Below are 14,705 nucleotides of genomic sequence, written 5' to 3'. Positions count from 1 at the left end.
TGGTCAGGCGCAAACGCAAATATTTTGATGACCTTACGACCCAATGGAATTGGTGGTAAATTGAAAATAAAGTTTCGGCCTGGGCAAGGAGGCGACAAAAGAAGATTTGCCTGATTAATATTTGATTGAATGACGGACTATTGCATAATTTAAGTCGCCAGATTGGCTTGTGTAAGCTTTTGGGCTGATTAAGCGACTTATGGTTAAATTAGCATTAACAATAGTCCTAAAAAGTTTATTTCATTTGAAAGAAAATAATCATTGCACATGCTCAAGGCTAATATGTAACATTTAAGTTGAACATATCCCAGTATTTTACATTTTGAGCACAATTATTGGGCTAGATGTTTAAAAATCATGTTTTCGTTCAAGTTTAATTGGGAAATCAATTATATTCGATTGTTTGACACAACAAAATCTCTAAATAAATATTCCATCCAAACTTAAAGCCCTGATAATAATCGAAGAGCTTTAATTGTCGGCCAGATCAACCGTTTCCATTCCTTAAAGCCCTTCATCAGTGCCTCAAGATGCTTTCAATCAGATACCAGTACTCGAACCGACCACAAGCTCTGACAATTGAGATTCCAAATAGCAGTGGTGCCGGTGTGTGGTCCTTCAGATCCCCCCTATGACAATCGAGACCGGGGGCAGCGATTCAAGTTGCTTTGAGCATGTTGTGGTTCCACACACACAAGCAGCCGTCGTGCCCCATCGACCTCCAGGAGCAGCGATTGTAATCCCAGGCGCGTCCAGGAGCAGGCAGTGCCGAGCCAGGACAGATTACAGGGCATGGTGCGGAAAAACTGGAAACACGATAACAATAAAAAGTGGCTGGCTGCTGACACAAAAAACAGGAACTCGGGAAGAGCTCTAAAAACAATTTGACATTTGGCCAGCAAATGCAGGGGGAGACCATCAGCAAAGGAGCCACCAGCCAGAGCCGTAAAAAATTAGTGGGTCTGGCTGGTGGAGAGTGCCAGGACTCACGTTATCGGCATACACCATCATCACCCGACCTGACGGACGTTGTCAACACCCAAACAAGGACTTGGGCCAGGAGTCAAATGGGCTGGGCAACCGGGTCAAATGCACTCACGCCTATAAGCAGTGGAGCACTGTGTCCAGGTGGCAATATCAAGGTACTTTGTTTAAGTCCTCTAAACTTGTATTGTTTTATCGAGGGATTTTTTACAGATATCTCAAATATGACGTTTTATAGGATATAGCAGTTATTATTCATTTACCTACCACTATTTTTGGGTACTTTACTGAGTACCTTGTTGGCCGGGCAGAGTACCTTTACCAACACTGCCTATAAGTTGGTAAACGAATCAAATTCTGGCAGGACGACAAAGCTTTGTGGCCATAATAATACGTGACCTGTCTGATTCTGGCTCGCTTTCCGCTCCGACTGGTTTCGGTTTCTTAAAGTCAGCGATTTGGTTAAACAAAAAAGCTGGGCCAAAGTAGTGAAAATCTGAAGCGCGGGCGCAAGTCGTCCGTGTGGGTTGCTTACAAATTGATGTGAATTTTTTCACATGTTCACGTGAAACTAACACACGCAAGCCATTCATCATCATCGGGAGCAGTGGAAGCGGTGGAGCCATTGCTGAATATTCTATTTTCCATCGGATTTCCACCGCCCCCAAACACAGGGCTCTCACATTTCGGGCTAAGAATCAAATGGGATAAAAGATACATTCATCTATAAGAGCGTGTAAGTGTGCATGAGTGTGTGCGGCTTCGTGTGTGAAAATAAGTTTACAAGTTGCAGCCTACGGCTATTTGCCTTGGATAAAGTTTTCGGCTGGTGGAAAGGAAATGCAAGCCAGCACATTGTCGCGAAATAGCCTACAATTTGTCGAAATTGTTTCTTACACATCTTTAAACGGTATTAAATATTTGATTTTTAAAATACACACGCTGTTTTTTAGGACAACCATATATATATATATATACTGATACTGATACTATACTGATATACTGATATACTATACTGATTTTCTAGTCCAAATTATGAGTTTTTTTTTCATATCAATAAAAATATTTGTTCAAACATGGAATGCCATATCTCGTTAAACTCGGTAGGAAATTCTCTTTCCGATTGCATTTACACTTTAAAATGTTACATTTTTGCATTTTTTTGCAAAAAATCATGATGTAACCCCTTACAAAAAATTAAAAATTTGCAAAAAATTTTTTTTTCTATAATTAACAAAATACTGAAAGGGAAAGTTTGTTTAGATTATAAGCTGTAAAAAAAGCATATTCTTTTACCTCTGTGACTCTTTTTATCCATGTTATGACAAAAAAAAACACCTTAAAAGTCGTACTTTGGTCATAAATTAGTAAAAATAATACGATTTTTCCATTACTAATAAAAATATGGGTGCAAATATGGAATGTTATACATCGTTGAACTCGTTAAAAAATCCCCTTTCGGATGGCATTTACACTTTAAAATGTAAAATTTTTGCAAATTTTAGCAAAAAATCATGATTTGCCACTTACAAAAAATGGAAATTTTTTCAAAAAAATTTTTTTCCCAAAATTAAAAAAAAAGCAAGAGGAATTTTAGTTCAGATCATAACATGAAAAATGCGTAATTTTTGTTTTCTCTGTGATGCTTCAAGGATTTTTAATGATGAAAAACCCTATAATAGTTATACTTTTGTCGTAAAGTAAATACTATAATGATTTTCTGTTACAAAAATAAATAAATATTTTATAGCAACCCCATACAAAGTGATATCGAACCAGTGTGCTTTTCTTTTCGGTTGGGAAGTTGGCTCAGACTTATGGCCATCATAATACTTGCATGAATGGCAGCGCACAAATTTGCTGCCTTAAAATATTGTCTAAGTGAAAAACTTTTCGCATATGATTTATTTACTTGATAACTTCCCCACTCGGGTCGCAGCAAATTATGAAGATGGCCATCGCATCCTGGCGATTAGTAATTTGATCATCTATCTATTGATTGATGGCCAGGTGGCCGTCCGGCTGAGTCATTGTGGGAATGGAATGGATGGAGGAATCAGCTTAATAATGGATTCCATTACATAATGATCAAATTCGCAACCTGTTGGGACCGCAGAAGGAAAGCTCCCACAAGCTGTACAACATTATTCAGAATGTGTAACTTGATTTAAAGTCGTGGCACTCCCACAAAGCTGACAAATTTTATTTCCGCCAAAGTCACGCACCAGGGAACTGAACTCAACTGAACTGGGCCCCACCGACCCACATTCACAGCAAACATTTGGGGGCGTGGCCGGGGACTTTGGTGGGGGACACTGGTTTCAGCAACATTTATACGAATTGTCTTTTGCGCGCTTCATTTCGCATAAACAAATCTCGACCGTTATGTATTTATACCGGAAACGTGCAAATATCGCCCCAGGGACTAGGCGAAGTCGAGTTCCCCAACGTTCCATATTGTCAGCATTGTTGTGGCCACCGCCACCATTGCCACCAATGCCACCACTGCCACCTGCGTCGCTCGGATTTTTGTGCTGCTCCGCCTGCCGTCCTTCTCGCTTTTTTTTCCTAGGCTTTTTCATCAACTAACTACGTAGAGCTTAAAAAAAAAAAATTACTTGACGTTTCCGCTGCAGTAAAAACACATGGGCAAAATACAAATAAACAAACATGAATGGCAATGAAGCCAGGCGATGCTCAAGCCGAAGACTGTATACTCTATAGACGTTGCAAGTCGAATTTGGAAAAACAATCTGTTTTCTTTATAAAAATGAGTTGAGGCACAACAAGACAACAAGATGGTATTTCGAATAGATGGGAATTTTCTTCTTAAAACTGCTGCAAATAATACAACATATGTTTTAGTATCACTTCTTAAAAAGGTATTAAAGGCACTCACCCGACCTTTTTATGAGAAATAAAGGCTTAACTGATGCTACATAGTTTTTCCAATTCTTTTAAAATACTTTCTCTAAGATAGTTATAGTTATTACCCATAATTTTTGCATTTTCAACGGACTTCTTTGGGTAAGGATACACAGTCATTCGTACTGCCGCTTTTTATAGTCTACTTTTCGGCTTTCCGCGCCTTTGTGGGCCCCCTGTGTGTGTGTTAGTGAGTGTGTGTGAGTGCGATGGCACTCTGAACGGTGGCTTAGTGCGGTTGGATGGCTGGATGGTTGGCTTGCGGCTTGGGTTGGCTTTTGTGTGCACCTATTGTCAAATTGAATTGTAATAGACACGTTTTTGCAAAAGCCAAGTGTGAGTGCCAGTCGGCCTGCGTCCATGTATGTGTGCGAATTGGTGCGATGGTGGCTTCCGTGACACTTTATATTTACAGCTGCGCCCGCCGCTCTCGACCAGCAGCGGAACGGGATTGTGTGTCCCCGCCCGGGCCGAGACTTAATTTTATACAAACGAAACGTATGCGTCTTGCTTCGAGCGCATAAAAAATATTATTGCATACATTTGGCTGAAGGCCCACACGTCGCGACTCCTTCACCGTTGTCCTGGCCATCGTCCTCGCATTTGCATTTTCTTATTTAAATGTCGACTTCTAAATGACGACAAATTGTTTTGACGTTGTGTCGCTTTTTGATTTTAAAAATGCTAAGAGACAACGAGTTGAAAACACACATGAGTCTCTGTGTTGGCATAAGAATGTGTAGCTGGTGGAAAATGCTTCTGTTTTTTTTTGTGCTCCCTTAAAGGCTTAAAAGCAGTCCTGCAATGGCAGCTTGGACAAAGAAAATGTGAGGGAAAATACTTGGGCCGAAAAAGTTTCATACAAAAACGAAATGGAATTTCCTTGAGGAACAACATGCGAGTAGTATTGATTTCAACTAAATGGAACAAGAAGAAGAAAGCTTTACACTAAAAACATTAGGTTTTCTTTAAGATTATCATAGGATTTTACATATATATATTATATTCTCCAACCAATTCTTAATGAATGTATGCTAATATCTATTAGATATGTTTTCAAGGCAGCGTTTCCGACAATATAAAATAAGTGTACATATATATTCTTGATCATTATCCATATCCGTGTCGATCTGGTCATGTCCGTCTGTCCGTCCGTATAAATGACAAAGCGGACACACTTGGAAGTTAATTACACTGCTTAGAAAAGTAAGTATCAGTTAGTAGCAAGTATTGTAAGTATAGATTTAGACAGCATTTCGCACCGAATCAATCCGCAATCTATTAACAACAATATTCTCTGTTATTTATGAAACCTGATATATTGAAATAAGCCTTGGTTTGTTTAAGAGACAGAATTGCGATTTTGGCAACTACAGCCGTAATGAAAAATAAACAAGATGTCCATTTTAAGAGATGTGTAAGCTGGTTTGAATTAATTAAGAGTTTAAACTTAGTTAATTTATCGCCTTTCTCCAGCAGTTTATAAAGCAATCAGCGTTGCAGAGGATTTGCCGCCTATGGCTGATTTATGTTTAATTAAATGGCCAAAGTTTTCTTGTACCCATCGTACTTCTTTTGAGTAGCTAAGGCTCTGAGAACTTTTCCACCTGTCGCTCAGGAGAAACAATAAAAACGTTTGGCCAGAGGGGGGTGGAGAGGGGGGACTGGCCGGGCAGGAAATAAATTCAAACTTGTTTAATATGAAAATGGCGTGCAGGAAAAAATGTTGTTGTTATTCGTGTGCCCCTGTTCGCCGCAGGGATTCTTGGCCCTAAGCGATTTCTTGGCCCTACTCGACACTCTTTCGGCCGCATTTCGTAGTTGCAAGTTTGATTGGAGCCGAGATGAAAATTGACAGGCGAGAGAGAGTCCTATACACTTGGCCGCCAGTGATGATTGTAATTATTCATGGCCAGCCGCACCACAGTAGTAACTCGCAGCCAATTTAAATGTTAATCAAATTAAGGAGCACCCCCAGCCGCTCCAATTAACCCAGGTCCTGTACCCATGCTCTCCTCCTCCACACACACACTGGGTATATTTTCGGATTTCGATTTTTTTTTACCCGTTTGCGTGCCAGGCGATTTTTTAATAATTTAATCCACTGCAATTGAGCGTCATGGCATGTATTTCAAGCCTAGACAGATTTATCGAAAACACAAACAAAGAGTACACATGCACCGGGCATGAAAGCTAAGAGTGTGGAAAAAAGGAGAGGCAAATATTTTTGCGCAAACATTGATTGGCAATCGCAGTGAATGGAGATGGGCAGGGGGAATGAGGGGTTGGATGATGGGGCACTTCGCCATACTGCATGTTAACACACACACACCACCAGATATTTGTAAATATTTCCATACAAGCCATTCCGCCCACACTTCGCAATAAAGTCATGATTAACTACTATCGCACAGTGGGCTCATATTGGACTTTAGATGAAACTAGATATATCAATATATTTAATATGTATATTTAAATTCGCAATCATCAGCTCAAAAACATCAATTTCATATATTTTATAAATTTTACAAAAACTTCATAATATTTTAAGACAATATTTCGCAACGAGTCCCATTGTGCGACTCACGCTTTTTGAGTGTGTGTCTTCGGCTCAATGGAAAAAGAGCGGAAAAGAAAAACAAAAGAGATGAAAGGTGAAGTGAGTGGGGAGAGAAGTGAAAAGTGGAAGGCAGAAGGACTTGTTTTATAAATGAAAATTCATTGAAAACTGATAGCGTGTGAAAAATAAACGAAACGAAAAGTCGGCAAAAATATGAAGTGTCACTGGTCGAATATATGAAATGACATGGATGCGCTACTAAAAATTGTATGCCAGCAGTAACTCAACAAGTATTCATTTAATCAAACTGATGAATAAGTTGAGTGTATAGTGTTGTACCATACTCTGTTTGCTGTAAATAAATAAAAATATATATTTTACAAACTTATTTTTACCAAATAAGCCTGTGTGCAAAAAATAAAATATATTATAAATAAGTTGAAGAGTATTGAAATGCCTACAAAATGCTCACTTTTTCATCGAACCCGCTTGATACCTCTTTTATGGGCGAATTTATGTCAACTGCTGTTTGGCAAACTTTTCATTCAGCCAAGCTTTTTATGTCATACAATTTTTCCAGTGGCAATTAGCGGCCGAAGCCAAAGCACGATTTGTTTGCCATTCATAAACCGGATAGACACTAATTAAAACAAATTGACGGATTTGTAACCAAAGGTGAATGAGAACTATTCACGAATTACTTAATCGCGAATCGAAAACAAGAAAGAAAGTACTTAATACTCGCGTAAAGCAAAAAACCATCTGAGATAAGGATCTTGTAAAAGTGCAACAGGGTATCTGTTAGTCAAATCACTCGACTACAGCATTTGCTCGCGTTGTTAAGTGTACATTTTGAAAACGATGGGCTCATAATTTAAATTTATTTATGCATTCTTCTCGCGAACCGCAATTTTGCGGGAAATAATAATTTAATTAGCCCAAATACCGACCAGGGGCCGCGCGGAGTACGACGAATATCAGAGTCCTGTGCACAATATTTTGTATGCATATCACAGAAATAGCAATTACTGCCCGGCAACATTTTGCTGTCCCCAAAACCAGGTCCAACCATTATTTCGATTCCATTGCATGAAGAATGGCCGCATCGTCATCCGAGTTGCTGTGTTTGTGCCCTGGTATTTTCAATGGTGCTCTGGCATTAACGTTCAAAAGTCAATTAGTGGTTTTTATAAATGTGATTAAATTAAGTGACAGTGTTGTTTACTGTTTTTTGATTTTTGTCTATTAGCTGCATTTTTATTGGACTAACATTACTTCGTAAATTGGCTTACATGGGGCACAGCTATATTGAACTTTAATTCGGCGGGGTAAATTGGAAAATTTGATGTGAATCACAGCGGACGTTGCTCTATACAAACCTTTCCATTCTTTGCCAGGAAATGGGTATCTGATAGTCGACCAGATCGCTCTTTCATTTCTTTAGCACGAAAAAGGTATATATGTGTAATTTATTCTTAAGTCAGCCCACTTGGGGCCTAAAAAAATTGCCTTAGCTTAAAGATCGTAGATCCTTACGCTGGGCGAGATATTGGTTTTAGTTTTCAACTAGCAATAATCGCAGCTCAGTTGGAACTTCATTGCTTGCGATGTTGCCACTGCACAAGGTTGGTGATGCCTCCAGATGCAAATGCTAAGCTTCTCTATGCGTAGTCTGCTAAAACCTTTTGAGAATTACATGTAGTTTAGGGCATCCGCCAAAAGACAAGACAACCCGTTTGACCAGACTGCCACCTCCCGAATCCAGTTGCCAATCTGTCAACCCCTAAAATTCAGTTGCCAATTTCCAAGGATTTGCTCCAGGTCACAGTGAACTGGAACTGGTCTTCCCAGCTATTGCATTTTTATGACCTTCGAAGGCGCTTTGCTCCGTTCGATGACGAGCATTGCCCGCATCGAGTCCGCAACTCGGAGTCCCCCGGGTACCAACATAAAAACGAATAGAATGAAAGTGGCAGTTGCAGTGAAAGGGTCAAGTGTTTGCCTGCGCCCGGCTCAGATACTTGGATTATGCGAGTTAAGCCGCTTGGCCGCAAGCCGCCCAAATTGTAAGCGGCTTTAAGGCAGACATCAACCGATTGCGCCTTAAAGTTCAGAGCCACTCAGCCACATCAGCATTCCAACGGCGACGGCCGTGTCCTTCGAGTTTCGCCAACCAGTGGCCAGGACGAAACTGAAAGCCGACGATTAACAAAGGACTTCGCTGGCCCCGCGAAATGGACAAGCATTGCGCTTTGTAATTTAAATGGCTCTTTTATGGTGGCGCCCATAAAATGTACAAATAAGGGTTAATTATGTCCTGGCACTTGACGCCAAGCATGCCAACATAAGATGCCCAAATTTGTGGGGTGCAATTGGGTCACGGGAATGTAAATAAGTGCGAGCTTAAACGAATTTTATGCCTTCCTACGCTCACTGAATATATATGTAGGTATTTTCTTTGTAAGCTTTAAGTTGTTTAAGCCGTTTATAAACTATTGTGTGATAGATTCAAATCCACGTACGTGCTCCAAAAATTTGAATCTGTGAAAAGCGCAGAAAGCCCCTCATTAAATGGGGCTTATGGCATGAACTGCCTGCGAATCAGTTAACGCACCACTTTCTCGGTTTCTGGCGAAAGTGACAGGCCAACCAGCTTATTAACCCTTGTCAGCAACGCCCCCTACGGCAACAAATCGCTAAACGGATGTTGGCCCTGTATACACGGCGAGCAACAACTTCAACATGGCCAACAAAAGCTCCTTTTTTTACCAAAAAAAGGGGGGTGCGAAAAAGACGGCGTAAAAAGCAGACTCACTCGATTGCCTCATCGACGAACCGGAAACAATTGACTCGATTACCCGGCAAACAAAAACAACTTGCCAACATAAACATGACATACCAATAAAAGCAACAAAAAAAAGGACAACGGAACAGATGCCACACACACACACACAAAAACATTGTGGCAAGTGGCAAAGAGTGCGTGTGAATGGATGTTGAATGGTCGAGGGGGGACTAGGGTTAAATGTGGGTCGACCTCTGTTTAGTTTTCCGGAGTCCTTTCCACTAGATTTTCGCCCATCGGTCTAAGGACTTTTTTGACAGGGTTTTCTGCTCGCTTTCATTTGATTTGATTTCATTTGATTTGAATAAATGTGTGTTCGACTTCTCTTCCTTTATTTGATTTCGTTGGTCGAATTGTTTACGCTGCTGCGAATGCTCAAACCACATTGTACTATTTGTGATATTGTTATTTATGCCACAATTCTCACTTTTTTTGGAGTTTGGAAAAACGTTTCTAAAAAAACCACAAACTGTTTTATTGTCTGTGTATTTTTTATTGCGGGTTAAATATTAATTGGTATTTATGGACCAGCATGCATTTTGCATACATATACAAGGCGATTTGTGTTCTTGTCATGTTTGTTTCTCGCAAATCAAGTTAAACAAATTGTTTTAGATAAAAAAATATGTAAATGTGTACAAACGCATATGGCAAGTGTTATCACTTACTGTTGCCTATTTTTAAATTTAATTAAATTAACATTGCAAATAAAATGATTTGTTGATTTTGGCCCTTGTATTGGTACAACTGAAACTTTTGATTGCCAAACTAAGTTAATGCATTTAGTTAAGATACTATTGTTAGAAAATGCCATCTTTGTAGTTCAATGTATATTTATTATTTGTTTTTTTACCTTACTATCACTTAGTTCTAAGAAATTAACAAGTTTCATATGTAGAGCTTCCAAAGGATCCATTGTAAAATATCCTTATACTAATCTTAATCGTATTTTACTGAATGTTCGCAAGCCTTTTCACTCCCCTACTTTTCGATTCTCCTCGACTTTTTTTTCTTTTTCGCACTGGAAGCACTTGTAATCTGCTCCAGCGATGAGTAACCCGTCGAAGTGGAATCTCGACTTTGGCGATAGGTGTGCAGTGGTTTTCTGGTCAACCAGAATCGAATCACAAAGTAAAACTCCGCCTTCAGTGCCAGCATGGGTGGAATCTGAAATGGATTTGAATATAAAAGCATGTGGCCAACCAGGAAGTAGGGCAGCTTACCTTCTCCTTCACCGAAATGCGCTGCACGTGCCACAAAAACTCGGCGACACCGATCACGAGTGCAACGACCACGCCGACGATCAGCACCACGAACAGTCCACCCACCGAATCCATGTCGAACTGGCCATCATCGATGGTCGGGACATTCGAGTCGCAGGTGCTCTCGTTGCTGTTGAACCACTTGTTCCGCAGCTTGAAGAGCTCGCCCCTCTCGCTGAGCCTCAGGATTCCCACGCTGAGATTGGAGCGAAAGTCGGCGTCTGTTTGGAATAATTAGAGGAAAACTAGATAAGAAGGTTCATTAAACGGAGTAACTTACTCAACGGCACTGCAATGCCATAGTGCTTTTCGCCAAAACTTTCACCGATCTGGGTTAGCTCGCAGTTGCGCTGCACGTAATACTGCAGATTGGTGGTCTCCATTAGGAAGGCGTAGGTACCCTTGCTCAGCTTCACCCGATCCACGCCCTCCTCGTTGTTCTTGGTGAAGGCATCCGGCTTGAAGGACAACATCTTGTTCCACGCCATCCGGTTGTCGGTGTCGTTCGATTCGGAGAAGTACACCGAAGTGGCGCCGCCACGAATGGTGCCAAATTGCACCTTGTTTTGGTCCACCAAATCGTGCAGGGAGCCAATATCGCCAGCAATCTTCGACGAGGTTATAAAGGCGGCCAACTTGGCTATGTATGTCTGCGAGATTAGCAGGGCAAAGATCCACCAGAAGGCGGTCAGCAAACGCATGGGAAGGCCCCTAAATGGAAAGGAACGAAAATCCCACTAGTTAGTATAAGCTAGAAATCGAAGATCTTCCACTTGCCTGGGCAATAGATCGCAACCTTGATTAAGTATTGAGCCCAAGACTAGCCACAAGGTGTTGCTCAGATGCCAGATGTTCTGCCGCTCCATTTCGCGATTCACATTCTCCACCGGCTGATCCCACTCATGCTGATCAATGCGACCGGTGAAGATCAGGGCAAAGGCCGTGATCATCATCGCAATCATGACGAATAGCCATACCTCGGCATTGTACGGATTTAGGAAGGCATATATATCCGCCTTCGGTGGAGGCTCCTTGTACGAGAGAATACTTATGCCCAGCTGCATGAAGGGTACAGTGAAGTCTACCACCGAACGACGCGCCTGGGTTATGGTCAAGTCACAGATTCCAATTTGAGCATTCTATGATAGAACTAAAGATATTAAACAAATACATATTTTAAAGTATCTTAAAGTATCTTACATTATCAATCAACTGCCTGATTATGCCATCCCATTCATCTGTGTTCGCATCGTAACTGCCATATTTGTTATCCCTAACTGGCTCAAAGTTGAAATCGAACTTGCACTCTTGGGCCAACATGTAAATCAAATCCACGGCATAGCCCTCAAAACGTTCATTGCCCTCGTAGTGGACTCCTTCGGGTTCCTCGCTAATAATAATGAATAAAAATAAGATAAGTTATAAGATATTTTCCCAACTTACCGCCAGCTGAAGTACGGTTTGCCCACTCGAGTGGCCACTGTGTATCTGATGGGTTTCTGGGAGAAATCCTCTTTGTTCTGAAGTCTCTTCTGTTTAAGGGCTTGTGTTGAGTTCTCGCGCAGTTTTTCAAAGTCCACTAGCTGAAACTCCTTGTTCCATATGTGAGTTACGCGATCAATGATGGGGTTGTAAACTTCAAGATTAAAATCTTCTCGCTGGCCATCAGCATTAATTTGCAGCCTTTGTGTTTTGAAGGGAGGTTTCACCATCTTTGGTGTAATCTGAAAAAAAAATACAAAAGAGTTAGTACATATTGACCCTGCCAAATAGCTTTTTGAGAAACTTTGAACAGAGGATTCGACCTTATTACATGTCCGTTCGCTTGTCCGTTTGTCCTGCTGTCCGTATAAGGTAATACAAACAACTTGCCTGCTTCATTTGCTCAACCAGACGCGGTCCTGGCTGCCAGAAGCCACGTCCGCAGCTGAAGTTAGGTATGTAGAATCCTGGAAGCTGACTTATTTCCAAGAGAGCATTGTAGAACAGCACGATGGAATCATAAACAAGCTGGGATCCAAGTGAGGAAAACTATACAAAGGACAAATTAAATGAGCACAAAAGTTGAAGTCTTCGATTTTACCCTGGTATCCACACTGTTGTCAAACACATCTATTTCATCGTGAACTGGCGGAGGCACATAGGTTCGTATCCTGACAGCTGCCACGGCGACGGTGAAATCCCTGGAGTAGAATCCATCAATGCCACTCAGATGTGTATCCAAGTTGGTTAGAAATAGATGCTGTTGATTTGGAAAGTAATTTATATTAATACTTGGTTTTAAGATACAAACATGATTTTCAGTACTCACATTAAATGAACCAGTCATATTATATCCAATCGAGGCATTGATTACGTCCACCAAAATGTCGGATGGACAGTCCAGAAGGACGAACTTTTCACGGGCGTTATTGATGCGCTTCCACAGAATCCTGTAATCATCTCCTCGTTCGAATTCCTGCATCTTGATCCCGGCTTTGTGGAGCTGTTTCCATGCTAGGATGTGCTGCAGGCGAATAAGGTCTTTGTGGGAAAGGATATGTTAGGATAACTTGGATGGTCTAAAAGGTTTACAGTACGCTACTTAGGAATTATAAGTTAGAGGTAAAGCATAAAAAAGGAAATAAATGTTATAAGCCTTTTCTTAAGATATTTCTATATATATGTAATCATCCTCATAAACTATAGATACATACGGGAACTCCTCTCGTAGGCTATGGTAAAGGACTTCCAGTCGAAGGTCTTGCTGGCCAAGATGTCTGAGAAGGCGGCAGACAGGAAGAGCTCCATTGGAGCCACATTCACTGTGAGTTGGTGGTTCATGCGCTCCCTGCTCGACTGCTGGGGATGCCAATCGAACTGCAGATGCGGTATACCCGTCATATTGCACAGTACCTCGACGATGTCTATGGTAAAGGGGGGGGAGAAGGAGAGCGAGTGTGGGGGTGTTTATTTTTGTTTAGAATGATCGGAGGAACAGGCGGAACGCACAACGAAAGTGGCGATCAAAACACAAAGAGCACAACGCAAACATTTTTCTTGGCTCTGCTCCAAATGGTTCCCCAACCACCGGACGCTTTATTTACTGCAAAAATATTTGGATCCAACGCTGGGCAGCCCAATTTTATGACCGAATTGTGTGAGTGAGTGTGTTTTGGGTATTTTGAAGAATCATTAACGAGGTTGACGAGCCTTTAGAAGATCTCCTCGCTGCTCTTTCTCTATATGTTCTCTTTAATGGATTTTGTATACGCAGCTAGACAATTTATTTTATGACGCCGAACCATATGATTCGTTTTAAAAATAATATATCCCAGAGAGGGTATGGTATACGTAGGAAAATGAAACTTACCGCTGTTTGTCTTTGAACTTGGTCCGAAAATAGCGGCCACCCCACTTCCAATCAAGTCGCAAGCTAAAGCAGTTAGATTTATAGGGTTAATTGTGCTCTACTTCCGCACTTCCGCCAGTACTCACAAATATCCTGCAGGACAATGCTGTCGTCGACGGTCATATAGCGCTTGATTGCCTCCAGTTTGAGAGCGGGATTTACTGCATTCACTTCCTCGAGTGCCGCACTAAAGGCATCCGCCAACTTCATTTCCGTGTCAAAGAAAATGGCTCCTAAACGAAAACAGTTTGTACATTTTGGACATACTCTTGAGTTATCAACCAACCGATTTTGACCACTAAGGTGTCTTCATTGGCGCCACTGGATATTACTAGTGCCAGAAGAACCAGGAACTGTAGACCGTGCATTACTACAACTTTAAACAGAGCACTAGAAAAATATAGCAACTTTTAACGCACTAAAAAAGATATATTTTTCAACGCGCAGCGATATAATTCCCAGCCAGAAATCGGCCAGATCCGGGCAACGCTCCACGAGCACTGACAATCACAAAAAATGTATATTTTTTAAACCTCCGGCACGAGCGATCTCTGCGAGACTTACTACGTCATGGAGAACAGCGGCCATTGTGGGTGGATTCCATGCTCGCCGAAAAGAGCAAACACCACATGTCTAGACTCTAGAGTCTAGCGTCTAGCGTCTATACTCTATACTCTTTAATCTAGACCATGCAGACACGACCATTAGCTGGAAATGAACCAGTGAATGAAAACTAAA

General features: G+C 41.2%; 1 protein-coding gene and 1 non-coding gene across 2 annotated transcripts; both read right to left on the bottom strand.

The window, feature by feature from the left end:
• Positions 1–7,952: 7,952 nt before the first annotated feature.
• On the bottom strand, positions 7,953–8,097 carry LOC117135349. Its single transcript, XR_004459003.1, has one exon. It is a non-coding gene; the product is annotated as a U4 spliceosomal RNA (small nuclear RNA).
• Positions 8,098–10,178: 2,081 nt separating this feature from the next.
• LOC117140031 (glutamate receptor ionotropic, kainate 2) lies at positions 10,179–14,456 on the bottom strand. The gene is made up of 13 exons (XM_033302766.1): positions 14,254–14,456; positions 14,054–14,200; positions 13,929–13,991; positions 13,273–13,482; positions 12,888–13,099; positions 12,660–12,818; positions 12,449–12,607; positions 12,020–12,300; positions 11,777–11,966; positions 11,354–11,715; positions 10,857–11,287; positions 10,538–10,797; positions 10,179–10,481 (listed from the first exon to the last, which is right to left on the bottom strand). Exons 1-13 carry the CDS (start codon positions 14,333–14,335, stop codon positions 10,296–10,298), a joined length of 2,742 nt encoding a protein of 913 aa, XP_033158657.1. The 5' UTR covers positions 14,336–14,456; the 3' UTR covers positions 10,179–10,295.
• Between the last annotated feature and the right edge of the window lie 249 nt (positions 14,457–14,705).

This window comes from Drosophila mauritiana, chromosome 2L (assembly GCF_004382145.1).
Source record: "Drosophila mauritiana strain mau12 chromosome 2L, ASM438214v1, whole genome shotgun sequence".
NCBI classification, from domain to species: Eukaryota; Metazoa; Arthropoda; class Insecta; order Diptera; family Drosophilidae; genus Drosophila; species Drosophila mauritiana.
The sequence above is the reverse complement of the archived record's forward strand: the minus strand, read 5'-3'. Positions and strand labels throughout refer to the sequence as shown.

Bases quoted from the DNA above. Each gene is read 5' to 3' on its own strand.
- LOC117140031 (XM_033302766.1), bottom strand. From the start codon at position 14,335: ATGCACGGTCTACAGTTCCTGGTTCTTCTGGCACTAGTAATATCCAGT. The intron at 13,992-14,053 runs GTGAGTACTGGC...TAACTGCTTTAG, and splicing joins CATTGTCCTGCAGGATATTT to CTTGCGACTTGATTGGAAGT. The intron at 10,482-10,537 runs GTAAGCTGCCCT...AATCCATTTCAG, and splicing joins GCATTTCGGTGAAGGAGAAG to ATTCCACCCATGCTGGCACT.